This window comes from Nerophis lumbriciformis, linkage group LG04 (genome assembly GCF_033978685.3).
Source record: "Nerophis lumbriciformis linkage group LG04, RoL_Nlum_v2.1, whole genome shotgun sequence".
NCBI classification, from domain to species: domain Eukaryota; kingdom Metazoa; phylum Chordata; class Actinopteri; order Syngnathiformes; family Syngnathidae; genus Nerophis; species Nerophis lumbriciformis.
The window spans coordinates 14,822,379-14,840,903 of NC_084551.2; the positions used below are offsets into that span (position 1 = coordinate 14,822,379).

An 18,525-nucleotide genomic window follows, 5' to 3' on the forward strand; every position below is an offset into this window, starting at 1 on the left:
TGTTTTTAACGTTATACCTGATTGCATGTCATTTATTTGCACGAAACTTGGTCACAGTTTTACATACATTTCTTTCCGGCTTTATTTTGGAATTAAATTTGCCAGTAGACACACCAATCGGAGTCTCCTCACTATTATTTGTACTGAAGGATGCATTGATCAAAACACTGACCGTATAACGGTTAAGATAAAAGACCAGGTACGGTCAAAAAAATTGCATGATTAATGCGATAATTTTTTGTGATAATTCCGGGAGTTAACTCGTTAATATTGACAGCCCTAAGAATATACTAGTAAAATTACTGTTAATCTACTATCTACAGACCCTTCTAGTTATTTTTAATATTCTTATCTGGAAACATAGTGGAAAGACCAATCCAATTCTACAAGGGATGTTCTAAGAAGATTTGTTCACTTTTGTCCTAGCGGTCTTGAGTACCACACCCCTTAGTCAGCAACACATATTTTTCTTGCCTGCATATTAAATATCTGGCTAAAGTTCATCCTATGTTAATTCTGTCTGTCATTGATATGCTACAATAGGTCTGAAATACACAGGAAATGTTTTACTTTGCAAAAACAAGTAATTTGAATAGTGTAATTACTTAGATCTGTCCATCAAAGTCAACAAGTCAAAGAGTGATGACTAAAAGGAATAAGAAAAAAAAAGAGAAAAAATAGGTTTTGAAGTCATTCCGATCTGTTAGCATCAGTTAGTCAGGTCAAAAAAGTGCTCGTTCGTGTGCTAGATAACAGTTATGCCCATGACTAAGGCACTAAATGATTAATTGTGGTGAGACAGTAGACCAAAGTAGACCAAATGTAAACATGTGTTCCACTGTCTCCTATGGAAGCAGAAGTTGTCTCATCCAAACACCCATTCATATCAGCACAAGAGACTGTTTTGTCACCCACCAGATTCACCAAATGCATCCGTAGCAGGACCCGCGGCCACAGCTGCAGGACCATCTCCTGGGGAAGGTGCAAATGCATCTATGGTATCGCACACGAAAACAGCCAAAATGCAACACAAACACACACATCGGACAAAAAATGGACAAACAGATGGAATGAAAACAACATACATGAGAGGTCAGCATCAGGGAAAAGCAGAGAATACAAGAAATATGCAGCCCTGCAGTCATGTCTTTGACTGCATTATCAGAAAGGGAGATGTCTGACGGCTGCATAATGCTGCATTCAGTGAGATGAAACGTGTTGTCACAAGTTGCTTGTACTCTGTGACAAGAGGGAGCATGTTGAGTTTGATGATGGACAAGGTTCATTTGACAAATATACTACTTGATGTGCTCATCTTGTGTGCATGGGATTAGCTTTTCAGGTATAACCATTGAGGGCCTGGTTTACTAAAGGTCTGTGTGTACTAAAACACGTGCAAACTTGATACCACATGCAAACTGATCTACTAAACGTGTGCAAGTGGACTGCGTCTGTTAAGTGAGCAGAATAAGGCGTGCAATCCATTTTGCGTCTTGTCCCTATTAATATGCAGAATATATGCTGATTAGTAAAACACCCGCAATACTGGGAGAATATGCAAATATATTATACAACATGCGCAATGTGATTTATCAACATTCATCGCTGTTTTGAGAGCACTTTTAGCGCTTTATTTAGCTGACACAGTTACACTTGGCTGCTGGATCGGTGCTCGAGCTGTCAAGATAGATGAGGAACAGAGAATCCTATGTGTGTCAACTTATTTGAATGGTCAGTCAGAAATAAAAAAATATTCGACATATTGTCTATACAGCAACATTCTTTTATAATTTTAAAGTTGAATGCTGGTTGACCTAAAGGGCTGATTATAACTAATTCAAATTATGTGTTTTGGTGTCTGCTGGCGGGTTTTTCTTTTAATGGTGCTCGTTTTTCTATTTAGAATATACACAGTAATAATATTAACATATCTCCTGGGCAGCACAGTAGATTAGTGGTTAGTGCTTGTGCCTCACAGTGAGATTCCCGGGTGTCTATGTGGAGATTGCATATCCTCCCTGTGACTGTGTGGGTTTCCTCCGGGTACTCCGGCTTCCAACCACCTCCAAAGATTGCACCTAGGGATAATTATTTTCTATTAATCATTCTTGTCTATTGTGAGCGAACTGGGGTGCTGAATTTCCCCCAGGGATCAATAAAGTACTTTCTATTCTATTCTATAAGCTGATTGGTGACACTAAAATTGGCCCTAGTGTGTGAATGTGAGTGTGAATAATTTAATTTGTCTGTCTATCTGTGTTGGCCCTGCAATGAGGTGGCGACATGTCCAGGGTGTACACTGCCTTCCGCCCGAGTGCAGCTGGGATAGGCTCAAGCCCCCGTAAAGGAACATACAGTATCTCCTAGATGAAAAACATGTATTGATGTATGCATTTTTTGGTGTATTGAGCACAGTAAATGGAAGCTCTCTTTCATGATCGCATCTGCACCGCACAAAAAAAGTGGCTTTCATTGTGGGTCTGCTTATAAAATGCCCATAAAAAGTGGTATATGTCTGCTGCTTGTTTGATAGCAAAACGCCACAGGGGGGAGCATGATAACATGAATGTGCGGTAAATGTGCCTCCATGGTGAAAGCTGAGCAGTACATGCAAAAACCTCATTTAAATAAGGCGGTCTGCACCAGTTATGAATAACGCGTGCAATGTTATTAGATTGATTGACTAATATCACATGCAATTTTAAAGACTGCACATGCTGTTTAGCACGTGGTAGGTGGATCTTAGTAAATCAGGCCCTTTGATTTTGACTGCTATACTTTTGGTGTCTTTTGTGAGTCTGCAAGATAGATTGACTGATCACCATCTCACCAAACTTTTCTTTAAAAACTTTGGATTCTAAGTGTAATGGAATGTCATACATTCATTGCACTTTATCATATTGTGTTTTCACAGTTGGTACATTCCAATCGAGAAAATCATTGAGCATCCTAACAAAAGAGGCGAGATAACATATCTGAAAAGTGTGAGTCATAAAAGCAGAGAGGGTTCACATTGTAGTCTGATCCTTACCGGGCAATTAATGTTCTAAGCATGCTGGAGCAACACTACACTGTCACAATAGAGAATTCTTGATCCAGTACAAGTAAATTGCTTCAAATGACTCACATTTCTGGGATATGCCATACAGGGTCAACATTGTTGCTCTGTGCTTCATGGTGTTTGACAACTTGACACCATGCCAACACATCAATATGCACAGAAACAACAAAACATGGGGTGTAAAACGTAGGATAAAGGGAAATACACAATGTGAATATGTGTTTTGTAATTCAAGCACAACTTACCCATTAAACAAGGCCATGACATAAATACATATTGTACAGTATGTCTATTCAACTAAAACCTAGATGACAATCCATATGTTTCCATGCACTAAATTAGTCAGATTCCCCAAATAAACCCTGATCCTCCAATTTTGTATGTGCACTCCCTCTAATCCGACCGTTGGCCAAATGCTGTGTGCTTCCTATACTCGAGTGGGCGATTGTGGTTATTTCAAATTGTTTAGTTATGGTAAATGGTAAATGGGTTATACTTGTATAGCGCTTTTCTACCTTCAAGGTACTCAAAGTGCTTTGACACTATTTCCACATTCACCCATTCACACACTGATGGCGGGAGCTGCCATGCAAGGCCCTAACCACGACCCATCAGGAGCAAGGGTGAAGTGTCCTGCTCAAGGACACAACGGATGTGATGAAGTTGGTAGAAGCTGGTTCGAACCCCGCTGGCACGGCCACTCTCCCAATCGCGCCACGCCATCCCCCAAGGATGTATGTAAGGAATACGTTTGGTTGAGCTTACCCACCTCAAAGCTATTTTATTTGGTAGTTGTGTGGAATGCTAAACAACGCTGATTGCTGTCACTAGCAGAAGTTCCTGGATTTAACAGAGACTTCTGCATGTGTAGAAGGCTCACTTACATGATTCCGCGATCAAACTTGCAGGAGGGAACGAGTTTCCACCTGCATAATCTAAGAACTCTATGTTAATTCGATTCACAAAAAAATTGACACGATCTAATCAAAGTGTTTACAAGCGTTTTAAAAAGCTGGTTTCAAGCCAATTCATGCAATAATATTTATTGTTAATAATATCCAGCCACCCCCGCGACCCAGAGAGGGACAAGCAGTAGAAAATGGATGGGTATATTTTTTTGTGCTTGTAAACATACCAACGTGTTTTTTATTATGTATGAGGATCCCACATTACACGATTCTCAATGTTTTCAAGGTAGCTACAGACTCAAGTTAAACGGTCTATGAATCAGTGCAAAGCTAGAGGCAAGGCTTTCTGATCATTTTAAAATTAGCATGTTTCAAGCCACTGGTGAAATCTCCTTTTAGATACTTGTACCTTGGAGGTGTTAAATTTGAAACACTTGACACAGACGGCCTACATTATGCATCTTTAAAGTGATCATTAACAGTGTCTACTGATGTTCTCATCCATCCAGGTCATTGTATTCTCAAGACATTGAATTGATCGCAACTGGACTGTTTGGTTTGCCTTACAAGACATTTCACTTCTCATTCAAGTCGGCTTCATCAGTTCATACTCATTGACCTAGATTGGTCAGATCTAGTATTAGACTTAGATTGGTCAGATTTAGTCAAGTAGCTTGTGCCAAAACCCCAACTATTTATACTCCAACACAAGGAGGGTGTGCTTGGAAAGGATAGTTCCACCTAATTGTTGTGAAAAAAAATAAAAACTGTTGAGATTCAAAATAGCAACCCACCTGTCAATGCTAACGATAGTCTTTAAAGTGGAATTGAGGTATTGTGTGGCAGAACGACAGCTGTGGAACGACAACTACCAAACATACAAGAGCGAGTCTACTAGATCTGACCAATCTAAGGATACATTCACACTGTAGAATAGGATGTCCAATTCAAATTCAATCTTTTTATGCGCCTGTTCACATTACTAAAAAAAATTTGATGTCTAATGTAAATGCAAACTGACCTGCATGCAGGCATGACGTCATGACGTCACACAGAAGTAAACATGGCTCCAATTCTAGTCGGTCTCAGGACAGGCGCATTTGTGGCAATTTCAAGTATTTTGTGAAATCAAAGTCAACATTTTCTCGACAGCATTATTACCCATAGAAGATTAAGAAGGAAGAGAGCAAGCATTTTGGCCATTTGCAGTTTGGGGGACTTTTGCTTCAACGTCTGCTCCTAAGAGAGAGTGGGCAAGCAGTCTGACACAGGAGAGGTGGATCATTGGAGTATTATTTTCGGCTGTTTTCTGTTAATTTATAAACTATCTATTTTGCAACCGTCTATTTTGATGAAGAATTATGTTGCTTATCACCTTTTGATGATGTTCGGGTCGGATGAATGCGACCGGAACCTTCACACTGCAGTCGCATTCGATACATATCCGATTTATATCCACATACGAAAGAGGCCTGAGTCGGATTAAAAAAAATTGGAATTTCACTGTTGACATTGAAATGAAAAAAATCCGATGCAGGAAACATTCGGGCAAAACAAATCTGAATTGACCTGCGGTGTGAACAAGGCCTAACTCGATAAGCATGAACTGAGGAAGCCTCTGTGGATGAGAGACAAAAGGTCTTCTAAGACAAGCCAAACAGTCTTGTTTGGGATCGATTGATTGCCCTGAGAAGATCATAAACCGTGTTAGAAAAAGTAAAGAATTACGTACAATTTTCTTATTTTTTTAGGGATCCATAGTTCTTGTCATAAAACATTAACACATTAAAGCCTTGTTGAAGAAGAGCTGCTCAACTGTGTAACCTAGTCCATATAGTGTCCTCTACCCACAATATGGACCCACTAACCTCCAAAAAGGTCGATGTCTCTAACTGATGTGGTGGCAGGAGCTGCAACAGGCAGGGAGGTGGGTGCAGGCCTGGCTGGGGCAGGAGGTGCATGTGCAGACGCTGCAGGGGCAGCTGCAGCATCAGCAGCAGCCTCTTTCTTTGCTTGTGGAGCTTCAGAAGCACTGTCACTGGCAGCCGGAGTAGCTACATAAAACACACCCGGTCACAGCAGACAAAAAAAGGATCAGAAGAGAAGGGCAGATGACGATGACAGCATAAAATGTAACAAAACAATTGCTAGAATCATATGCTAACAAAGCAGTTTCCACAAATAAATATTATGATTCTGTATGTACTAACAGAAAGATGTAATTTGATTACTCACCATCAGCCAATAGATCTGCACAACAAGAAGCAAACAAAAAGTTGACCCGGCATTAAAGGATAATAATGACATTTGGCAAATGTCAATTAATGTGATCTATGTTGCAATCCCTGTAAGGGAAAAGGCTGACGTAAGACAATTTTATCACCTCCCCATCCAGTAGTGGTGGAAGGTGCTGCAGCACCCTTGGTTGAAGAGGACATGGGGTCTAGATCCAACAGGAAGCCATCATCAAGGGTACTAGATGAGAAGTAAGCATGTAGCATAAAGATGCATATCTTATTAAGCTATGAATATAACATTATAATTTGAAATAGAGACACTTACCTGCTGGCGGTTTTGCTGGGGGCTACTGCTGTGGGTGTTATAGAAGGCGGCGGGGGTTTGGCAGGTGGCCCAGGGCGAGCGGGGGGACCGCCGGCAGCAGCAGGGGGTGCAGGCTTGGGTGGTGCAGTGGATGGGGCAGCAGCAGCTGAGCTGTTGTTAGCTGTTGTGTCCTGTTAGCATCCAACAAGGTAAACAACATAGTTAGTATGCCGCAGTTATTAAAGAATATCTACTGTGAATAAATACTACTTTTCAGGCGTAGTTGCTTACCTTGGCCGGGGACCTGCAAAAACAATGAAAGCACATCAGTTACAGAACATTTATACAGAAACTTAATTTACAATGGAAGTATGGTCACATTTTAATTACATTAAGTGTTCAGTGTTTAAATAGGCAGCATTTCAAATCAATTACATTTATGGTGGTAAACACAAGCACTGCTGACTCATTTATTTTTATTTTGCAGGCACAAAGTGGATAATGTTTTGAGCGTCTAGCCCTTATTGCTTCGTTGTAATATGGTGATACAGAATTAAAACATTAGTATTGACAAATATGACAAAACAAGACGACTTATTGTCATTGTCTGGCAATGCAGTTATACACTTAACCACACACTTAATTTGATGCAGCTGCAAATAAATCTTATGAGATCAAATTCACGACCAGTGTAACAATTATCTCTATGAAAATAATAATGCTCGGATTTTATAAGGAGTGTTGATACCTACAGTATATGAAAGGGGCAAAATGCTATAAATATAATTACGTATGACAAACTAACAGATTCATTACAACTACTACTAAAAGGAAAACAGCCACTTGCGTGTCCAATATTAGTCCAAGACTGGCCCGCAAAGCCCTCCATCTTGAATACACCGGATCAATATTTATTTGCGGTCTTTCCAGGTGCGTGTTCGGCAGCCATGCTTTACTGCAAACAAGTATGCACCGTGCACCCGCTTCACTAAATATCGCGTCAGCCAATGAGGAGGCTCCTTTGTGGGCTCTGCTCACCCATCCTTTCTCTAAATCTTGTGGTTGAATCTGGAGAGGTTGACCAACACGAAGACAAATGATCATGTCTTCTGCGGTTTTATTTACTAAAATAATTAGAAGGCACAGACAGCACGCAAACGTACGATTTTAAGAGAAATGATTACTGTTACGATATAATGTATGATGCTAATATGATTTTTTTTTACTTAAAGAACACAACTTAGGTACCTAAGCTTTAAGTTTTCGTCAAGTTTAATTGTGTGTCTTATTGGATTATAGAAGTTGACCTGCAATGTTCTGGCCCATTGTATGTAGAGAAATGTGTGTATATTTATGCAACCAAGCTATGTGGATTTGCAACCCACAAGAATATTTGCAAACAAACATATTTCCTTTGATATTTTTTATTTGTCAGTGTTGCCAAGCTCTAGTCTTTGGTATTTCCCTTAGAGTGGAAGTAGTCAGCAGTCATGCTTGTATGGTACGCCATCAAAGACCAAAAATCAGATTTGCAATACTAAAAACAAACAATTTCTACCAAAAAAAGATTTGCAACAAAAACTTTCTTTTGTTTGAAAGTGATGTGTATTTCTGGTCTTGTCATCCTCGTCCGGACAGACGGATGTCACGGCAGTGTGGCTGGATCAAAAGAGACGTCGGAGACGCTTTACTGAACCAAAAGTTGCTTTATGCAAGCGAGCGTCATTATACAGGACTGTAGTAGCCGGAGGAACCTAGGTCAAAAAAATGAAGGACTCCTAAACTGGAGAAGCCAAACCACCAGTCTTATATTCCTGTCTGTGTGTGTGCGCTGGGTCAGGAGAGCACATCCTAACCATAAAAGGAGATGTACGTGTGTACGTGTCTGAAAAACAACCGCTTTAAGTCATAACTTAAATGTTGGCGTTGAGATAGACAGGTAGTCTCCTCTCAAGGATATGGTTATCACTTTTGCATTCCGAAGTCCCAATTAGGGCCTCCGTCTTTCCAAACTAAGGGGCCTTATCTATTTATGTGCTCAAACTGAAATACCACTATTTAATTACACTTGGTGGTTTGCTTTCTCCAAGGTGAATATAAACATTCACCCTATGTAGAACATAATATGAGTTCATTAAATTCACTTCAAAAGTCTTTTTTATTGTTTGCAATTTTTTTGGTTGCAAATGTTTGTTTTTTTGCACTTTTTTTTTTAAAGTGACTGTTTGTACCCTTAAGAGGCTGCCTAGAGGGCACTAACTTTTGAACGTGTTATAAGCATTATATCTCACCCTCTTTCGGCTCACACATTAGTTATGTTTGTAGTCAGCTAATGAAAACGTTTAGGCTAAGTTTATCTACTATTATTAGTGATCAGTGAACGTATATTCTATTGCAACAACATGGCTAAAAATTGTTAATTGCTTCTCTTGGACAGCTTGTGTGTGCGTGTGTGTGTGTGTGTGTGTGTGTGTGTGTGTGTGTGTGTGTGTGTGTGTGTGTGTGTGTGTGTGTGTGTGTGTGTGTGTGTGTGTGTGTGCGCATGTGTGTGTGTATGTGTGCACGCGCATGCACGTGTGTACAAAACATGTGTGACCGTCAAACTTTTTACATTTGTATTATTTTTTTATACAATATTTTTTATTTAATATATTTAGTACTGTATTTGTGAAAAATATCGGCTTTTTTAACATGTTCTGTTAAACCAATACTGGTAACATAAGCTGTCCTTGTTATATTTTTTTGGTTCGGAAAATATAAGTTTGAGCTTGTCATATAGAAGCATATTCTGAACACCTTGTTGGTTCAGTACTGGTGTATTGATAGTATGAATGATCAGTGATGGAACATAAATATAATAATGGCAATAAATCAATTTAAACATATTAAAAGAGCAGATTATGTTGAAAAATCTGAAATGCGAGTAACAGAGCGTACTTACTTATCCTCTCTGTATGGAATTGGGAAAAGATCAGAAAAAAGATTATGTTATACAGCTCGCACAAAATAAATCAAAGAGGCCACACAAAAAAAATGTCATGGTCGCATCCAATGATACGTGAATTTTAATAATGATTTAACATCGCTATTTAGTATAATTTTGTCAAATTTTTTTTTTTTAAATCCCAGGAGTTTAATTTCAAACTACTTACGGCTTCCTTCCCTCCAGAGTGTTGAGGTGGGTCTCCAGGGATTCCAAAAGACTTTCTGGGGCCTGTGAGGTAAAACAGAGGCTACTACAAGAACACCAAGTACAGGATGAATCAATTATCGGTAATATTTTTTTTAGCGGTGTCAAACTGAATGTGTTAATGCTGATTCCTATAGTATTATTATTATTTGATTAAATATGTAATTAAATATTTATTAACCCATCTGCAGCGCAGACTGACTCAAAATCCGTGAATCGTCCCTGGTAACACATTTAAGGCAGTTTGTCTAAGTGCAGTAATGTTTACTGTTGCTCATGCACACATGGGTAGTTGATCCGGTAGTGAGAGGCTTCAGAACCAAACAAGTTAATAAAGAAGACGCTAAACAACACGTTGGACCTCTCCATTCAATTTGAGTACAAAAAAACAAACAAGAGTTAACGAACATTTCTTTTCACCAGGAACAACACTTTGATAGCACTAAAGGAGTAACAGGTCCACATTAATGTGGATACTGAAAATGTTTGTTTTGAAAAACAGAACATGTTGTTAAAGATATTTAATAAACACATTAACTGCATTCATATTCCTTTCTTTCTTGAGTTAATTTACTCGTGCAAAATGAAACATGATTAATATAGTTAAAACATTATTCATCTATATATAATTAATTGAAATGAATCCACAGCAACTCTGTGGTTAATCTCATTAAACATTTTAATCGTTTGACAGGCTGACAGCACTAATTTGGTTATGATGATATCATTACATACATTCATTAGACTAGATAGTTAATTGGCAGCCATGACATTAGAGTATGCTTCCTATCAGTTCTACTGAACAGACTGTAGTTAAATCAACTCAAATAATATAATAGAAAATCCACATATTAACAATGTTAGCTATTTGATTTAGGTGAGTTTCAACTAATATAATTACAATAAATAAATCTAGGATTCATATTGCATTAGAGAACATTTTACTGTCTGTTAGTAAGGTAAAACAAATACAATACGGTGAGGCAAAAGTGTAATGAACTTACCTGAGTGAGATCAGGTATGTCATTTTTGTCTATTCCCACTTGCTGGAAAAAACAGACATTTCAGCGTTCAACATTTCAGTAATAACTTCTTATTGACTGCTGGGTATGACACATCCACTAGCTTACCTCTGCGATTTTGAAGAAGTCAGAAACCCGAGTCATCCGTGTCAGAAATCTCTTGTAAATCTCCAGCCCGTCTTTACACTGGCTTCGCTTCATCTGGAAAAATTTCTCTACAAAAACAAACAATGGTGTTATGGAAATACTGTATACCTTGGACAGTAGATTTAAAACATATTTTTTTAAACATATGTATAGTTGAAGAGTTGTAATGATAAATGATGGCATGTGCAGCATGGTGGAGGTCAGTGATTCTCAAATTGTGGTAGTGGCACCATATTGTGGTATGCCAAAGGATCACTTGATTAAAGTGCAGTGTTAATACAACACTCAAGTTAATACAACTTGCAGATGACACCACTGCATTTTGCTCAGGGGGAAACCCACAGAAAGTAATAAAAACGGTGCAATTAGAAATGGACAATTTAAAGAAATGGTTTGATAAAAACAGATTATCTTTGAATTTAAGTAAAACTAAAATATTGTTATTTGGAAATAGTAGGACAAAAAGTCAAACACAAATACAAATAGATGGTGTACAAATTGACATAGTGCAGGAAAACAATTTTGTATGAGTTACAATAGATAATAAAATGAGCTGCAAATCACACATCAAGTACATACAACATAAAGTGGTGAGAAATATTTCAGTATTGGATAAGGCTTCATACTCTATACTGTTCATTGGTATTACCATACCTCAGTTACTGTGTAGAGATATGCAGGAACAATTATAAAAGTACACTTGATTCACTGACAGTACTGCAGAAAACATCACTCAGAATAATAAATAAGGCTGCATATAGAGAACACACAAATCCTCTGTTCATTGATTTAAAAATATTGAAATTAACTGATCTGGTATGTTTTCAAACTGCACAGACCATGTACAAAGCAAATAACAACGGACTTCCGAGAATTATACAACAATATTTATCAGCAAAAGAAGAGAAATACAATCTCAGAAATAAACGGAACCTAAAGGATTTATATACACGCAACATTAAAGTGCATCGGTATGTGGGATTAAACTACAAGTATACTAAAGAACTGTTGAAGCAAAGTGACTGATATTACAATCATGCACTCATTGTGGAACTGGGGTACAATATGAATAAGTTCCTCTTCACCCTAATTTACCCCTTCTGAATTATTGTCACTTTGTATCTCCCTCTACCATTTATTTTTTTTATTCTTGCTGCTTACGGCACAGGGGTGGAACCAGACAAGGCCTGCTTCTTCCCACGCTTTTTGGACGGTTGATCATTTGAGTAAAATGTGTGCTTTTGAATTTTTAACATGTTCCCAATAAATTGAATTGAATTGAAAAACATTTAAGTGTTTTATTTTCTTATATTCAAACACAGTGTTACTGTTCAAATGGTGTGTAATGTTACAGTGACCAAAACGATTTAATATACTTGTTAAATAGAACACCTGCCTTATTTTAATGAATACTTAGGCCCACTAAGCTACTGTATTTTAATGTTGGTTATAATGGTGGTACTTGGAGAGGCAAGTGTTTTCTACGGTGGTACTCGGAGAAAAAAGTTTGAAACCCACTGGTGTAGGTGGTAACATACAACTTAGGATGTTGGACTTGAATAAGCCAGGAACACAAATTAGAAATGGATGAAAGTGGGACATTATAAAAAAGTGGTCCTGTGGTGCTTGCCTTGCCACAGTTAACTTATTTGGCATTTAAATAACACTGAGAGGAAATACAATACCTAGTAGATTGATGATGCCATCATTGTAGCAGGCATATAACTTTATCAAGTCTTTGAAGAGTAGGAGAAAGCAGGCATTTATCACTCCGTTGTTTAATTCTGGTGGGTGCACCTTTTGACATAATTAAAATGCATACAATAATTATTCATGTCAGAGATGTGATTGGTAAAATACATACATATAATAAATGCAATTATCCATTGGTCAATTTTGCAGGTTTACAACTTCAAATGGTTCCCTACTAGAACGTTGGACTCGCCTCAAAATCCAACAGTGCATCAATCTGTCCCTGCAGGATAGGCATTCCTTTCAGCAGCTTCTCCACTGTCATGGTCCTCATTGCTCCCTCAGCTCTGTTTTGGGAGAAACAAGAGGCTTAACAGTACATTTTAGAGGGAACATAGTAAATACTGTTCCTATTGATCAGATGATTGTATATTTACGCTGATTATAGGTTGTTCAGATCGGTACATTTTTACTCGGACAATCAATTCTCTGTGAGCTTGTACGACAATACTGTATTTACAGTACAGGTCTGTTCTCAGCGATGCATTAGGCCACAACAAAATAGCAGGACACCTAAGATGAGTATCACTGAGTGCATAACAACATTTGCTAGACATTTGTAAAAATAGCATATAAAATGAGGCAGGGATAAAAAAAAAAAAACACAAACATTCCTAATTTCTAAATCAGTCATGCAACAATGTTACGAAAAATGAGACACTGTACCCTTTCTTTACTCTGACAAAGTCAAATGACATTTGTCTGTAGGTGAAGGACTTCTCGTTGAGATAGCGACTGTAGCGTCTGATAAAAGTGGACATGTCATAGCCTAAGGAAGACACACAAATAAATTAATGCATACACACTTTTCAATGTTAATCCAAGTTACTAGCTTTTTTTCCCAAAGCCTATTTGCAGAATTGCAACAAATGACAATTGTAGCTGACTATCTTGAAATAAACGAGAGGTTGATTACTACATTTAATACAATGTCATGCGTTACTGGGTGGTGAACGTGCAGTTAAACCATTAACAGTACAGAGCAGGGGTACACATTTAATACATATTCATACTGACCACTTTAAAGCAAACAATCTTTGATGGCATGTCCACAAGGCTAAAAAGTTGCCATCTATCAAACGTGGCGATCTTTTCTACCTTATATCTGGTTGATTGATTCTAAACATTTTACAGAAGGTGCTGCTGTATGCTTAAAATTATTAGCTGACACAGAGGCTGCCAAACAAAGCCACGCTAGTCACGACTTGTTTGTGAGAAGCACTGCAAGATAACAACATTAGGAGGACAAAAGATGTTTGCAAAGTAACATGTCCCTGTTGGAATATTTTGGCTTCAAAATGAAAGAGCAAGATGAGCCCATCAACACGGACAAACAAGCAAGTATGCTGTATTTGTTGAAAAGTGATGGCAACAAAAACAAACAACAAAACAAACCACCCGACCCAGTTTTTCCAGCAGGGGAAAAAATTGCACTTCAAGATAGTCAGTATCTATTGAAGTAAAACTTTGCCAAAACACAATCAGAGTCAATATTAGTTGTGGTCTTGTTATCTTGCCACAACTCTCGCCTCTTCTTGTGCACTGACCGAAGCAAACTCTGTAGGATCTCTTTTTATACCTGCGGGTTAATCCTGGTGGCTAGTCATGGATGATAACCCTCACATCTATGAATTGAATCGATATCAAGAGTGCTGGAACTTATCTTTTACATACTGTTTATTTATTAATCATTGGCTGTTTTATCAAAAACTTTTGTATATCTAAATATTTGGTATTGAAAAAAAAAAATTTGGGATTGAAAAGAGGTGTTTAACGGACTAACTTAAATATGATGTAGCTTTTAAAATGTCTCAAAAGTATGAAGGTGACTTGGTATTTATTTAACATTTTTTTTGCATTTGAATTTTGTAAATACATTGTTTTACATCGAATGATGCTGAAACTTTTAGTAAAAAAATATTGCTAACATTTTTTTTTTTAATGCATTCTAACTATTAAATACATTTGATCAAAAGTCCGCTTACAATGGAGCCTATGGGAGTCGTTCAATTCTGCCAATAGAGCCCCTAAAAAAACATCCAAACACCTCAATTAGGGTTTTATATAGATGATGTAATTATATATGTAATGTAGTAACTTGCACATTTACAATAACTACAATAACATTTAATATTTAAATAATTTGATGTGTGGCGCATTAATTTCAAAAACGCATCACAACAATTTATTTTCTTCATCACTGACCTCTGCTCACCGCAGACTTTATGAGAGCTAACTAGGGATGTCACGGGATGATGATTTTCTTATCACGGTTATTGTGAACAAAATTATCACGCGTACCTATATTATCACTGTATTTTTAAATGACCTCCAAATTTTCATATACTGAAATCTTTTAACCAAGTTTTATTTAAAAAAACACATTCAAGATCATTTATTTTGCAGAAGAAAAATTATTGTAGTTAAAAAACACTGTTTCATGGACTTCAAGTATAAATTAAATGTGCATATGAAAAAACACAAGCATTTTAAACAAAGTAATACGGCAGAAAAAAAATTACATAAATAAAAAAAATTAATGTGAAAATTGTGCAAGATCACACTTTATGGACATAAGAGATAAAAAAATAAAAATAAATTGTGCAAGATGGCACATGATGGCCATAAGAGATAACTGCACTTTTTGTCCATATAGATAGAAACTGTGTTCATGTATGAGATCTAGTCTTATATATAGGGTTGCACGATTGTGGCCAAAAGAAATAATCAAGATTATTTTTATCAATATTGAAATCACGATTATTCATTATGTTAGGTAAAGCAGTGTTGGGGTGGGGTGTGAACGCGACGCCATCATGTAATATGTAATGTCTAATAAAAAGGCTATAGATAAAGGTTATCCATATATCTAAAGACAAATATTAGTTTTTTTTGTTCATTAATAGTATTAACGTGTCAGCTTTGTCTCGTTACATGATGCCTTTATCTCTATTTTTACATTTTGATAGAGAGAGGTATTTTTTTTAATTATGTACATTTATATGTACATGTAGATGCTGTATCGGGACAGATCAATTAAGAGCAAAAATATGTTGTACAATAATTAACTATACACCATAAAATATTAACAAAATGCTATGTCACATGAATAGTTTTTAAAGTATAAAAAACAACCCAAAAAGTAATGTAAAAAAAACATGGTGTTTTTTACTTTTTGATATCAATATAAAGCTCAAATTAGTTTGGCTAATGAAAATAAAGTCTAATTAATAAGCGTTGTTCTTCTCTAACACCATGTGATTCAGTACAACGGTTTGGCGAACAAAAACAAACAGGGATGATACCTCTCACATCGAATACACAATCTTCAAAGCCTGCGTTCAATTCGATGAGATGACAAAACATTACAGCTAGTATTGATGTTATTTGAACACTATTAAAGTTATCAGTTAAATAAAGGACGAGTGAGCATCCCAGTAAACACACTAAATACTTAATTAACAAGTTGTGGCAATGTTTCCTCGCGTCATTAACTCTCAGTCACAGCGGCACGCTGTATTGAGAAAATGAAAGCAACAAAAAACAGTTCTCTCCTTCGCTGGATACTTTTAGTGTGGCACACAATAGTCTGTCTCTATCATTCTCCACACCTGTCGTCATCTAAAAACAGTAGTGCGCTCTTAAATGCACGCCGAGACTCCACAGAAATAAAATGAGGGAAAATTAAGTTAAACGAAGCGCTTGGCTCTGTTTACTCCGAGGGGCAATCTCCATAGCAAAGTCTGTGTAGTTATGTTCCGCCATGTTTTTTCAAGCCAAACGACGCTAGTGCGCATGCGCTAGCGCTGCTGTGATGCCGTTTCCAGGAAGTAAGCAGTGTTGCCTGAAATGCATTATTAAATGACGGTTTTTAAATTTTAAATAGTAATTAAACATTTAAATGGTATTACTAACCGTCTGGAATTTTACCGCGGTTTATCATTATACCGTTTACTGTTACATCCCTAGAGCTAACAAACATAATAAAACATCACTTACTGTGTGCTGTCATTGGGATGCCGACTACTAGGATGTTCATATATTCCCATTTAGGTGAAGAATGACTCATAATCCTTGCGAAGAAACGAGATGGGGGGAAGGGTGCGGGGGGAAACAAGTGCTTTATGTGTCGTCCTCGTCAGTTCCAGGTCTTAAATTGGCTGTCAAAGTGTCCTAACTAGTCGGATTATATCCTCAGACGTCTCATGTCTAGGTGAGAGACATGATTTATGATCTACAATAAACTTATAGGGAGCAGGGATGCGAGGAAATAGCAGACCACTCGATTATGTAAACACAGGGAGACACGGAAGTGATTACATCGCCACTATAAATAGTTTGTCTGTGTTAACACTTATAATAACAATATTACTAATACTTGATTAATATTCAAGACATAAAATATAAATTGACCATTGTTGGCGCTTTTTGAATGGTTATTTATCGGATTCTATGGGCCGAATAGCGAAACTCCCATTGGCTCGGCTGTCAGCAGACTTTTATTTACGTTTATTTAATATTTAGAATTCATCCATCCATCCATCCATTTTCTACCGCTTATTCCCTTTTGGGGTAGCGGGGGGCGCTGGAGCCTATCTCAGCTACAATCGGGCGGAAGGCGGGGTACACCCTGGACAAGTCGCCACCTCATCGCAGGGCCAACACAGATAGACAGACAACATTCACACTCACATCCACACACTAGGGCCAATTTAGTGTTGCCAATCAACTTATCCCCAGGTGCATGTCTTTGAAAATAAAAAAAATCCATCCGTCGTCATGTCTTTGATAATGATTGTGAACGATAGGCAAAATTACAAAAAAGTACAGTTCCCTTTTAAGCAGTTTTACATAGAGAGAAGTAGGCAAATTATGTATTAGAATTTAAAGAATAATAAAAAACACTTACCATGGGAGCCTGTTTTGTCCAGGAAGTTGGCAAGGTTGAACAAAGTGTTCCTAGATGAAAGGAACTGCAGAAATTTCTAAAACAAAACACAAACACGCACGTTTTACCATCACATATTATAAGGAACTCAAAATGCAGTTCAATAAATGAAACTTTGACACATCTATATTGTACAGAACTGGCATAGATGACGTATTATATGAGGCAAATACAATCAAATGTCTTAATTTGGGGGATGTTTTTAACTTTGCTCAGCTGCATACATAGAGTTGGAGGGTCAAATTAGCACTTTGAACAAACTGATTTGGTAACGCTATGTTTATGTTACACTGTGTCTATAAATTTGCTTGTGATTTCCATAACACCTTTAATAATGAAATACTAAGAATTTGTGTCCATGTTATGTGCATTATTTTTACCCTGACAATTTTTTTTTGCTTTTCCTTGGCATCATTTTTTTTTTGTGTCATCTGCATTTCAGTCGTCAACATGCAATTTACTGGGCTGTAAAGCAGCAACTGTTTATCTCTTCTGTATTACTATTAAGAAAATGAGGACACCCCATGCTAATTTAATGCTTTTGAATGCCTTTTTAGTGCAATTTAAAATACATGTAATGCTCATGTCCTGTTGCTGATAGTTAATGTAGTCAAAAGCATACAATTGTTTGTATAGAGCATTTGACAATGATAATGTTGAATAGTTGAATTGTAATGTTTTGTTGTCTCTTGTGTTGCCAATGCCATAATGGCATACTTGCTACTTCATTCGTGCTGATGGGCTAAGGTTGCTCATTCAGTTTGAAGAGGAAATAATCCCACACAGGGAGATTTGGCTTTATAGGCAATGTCCGAGTATTCTATGTGTGGTAGCTAGTGGTCCCATCTGCTAATACCGAAACAAAGATTGTGAATAACTGACAAGAGGCTCTGCTTAGTTCATTTAATTCTACTGTCAAATAACATGCTCAGGTTCTGAGGGTGATGCACTGAGTA

The 18,525-nt window shown here is 37.3% G+C and overlaps 1 protein-coding gene across 2 annotated transcripts in view; it reads right to left on the bottom strand.

Moving 5' to 3' along the window:
* The window catches only part of LOC133596670 (clathrin coat assembly protein AP180), a 70,392-nt gene that overhangs the window by 19,555 nt on the left and 32,312 nt on the right, over positions 1 to 18,525 (bottom strand). Inside the window, exons 4-16 of one of the 2 annotated variants that reach the window (XM_061949532.2) lie at positions 17,531 to 17,606; positions 13,288 to 13,390; positions 12,815 to 12,908; positions 12,555 to 12,666; positions 10,831 to 10,937; positions 10,705 to 10,746; positions 9,663 to 9,724; positions 6,802 to 6,814; positions 6,532 to 6,701; positions 6,353 to 6,444; positions 6,205 to 6,219; positions 5,838 to 6,023; positions 916 to 972 (exon numbers count right to left, since the gene is read on the bottom strand). In XM_061949532.2, the coding sequence (XP_061805516.2) occupies positions 916 to 972; positions 5,838 to 6,023; positions 6,205 to 6,219; positions 6,353 to 6,444; positions 6,532 to 6,701; positions 6,802 to 6,814; positions 9,663 to 9,724; positions 10,705 to 10,746; positions 10,831 to 10,937; positions 12,555 to 12,666; positions 12,815 to 12,908; positions 13,288 to 13,390; positions 17,531 to 17,606 (1,129 nt within the window). Of the gene's footprint in view, positions 1 to 915; positions 994 to 5,837; positions 6,024 to 6,204; positions 6,220 to 6,352; positions 6,445 to 6,531; positions 6,702 to 6,801; positions 6,815 to 9,662; positions 9,725 to 10,704; positions 10,747 to 10,830; positions 10,938 to 12,554; positions 12,667 to 12,814; positions 12,909 to 13,287; positions 13,391 to 17,530; positions 17,607 to 18,525 lie in introns of both variants that reach the window. The other variant, XM_061949524.2, reaches the window with a different exon arrangement.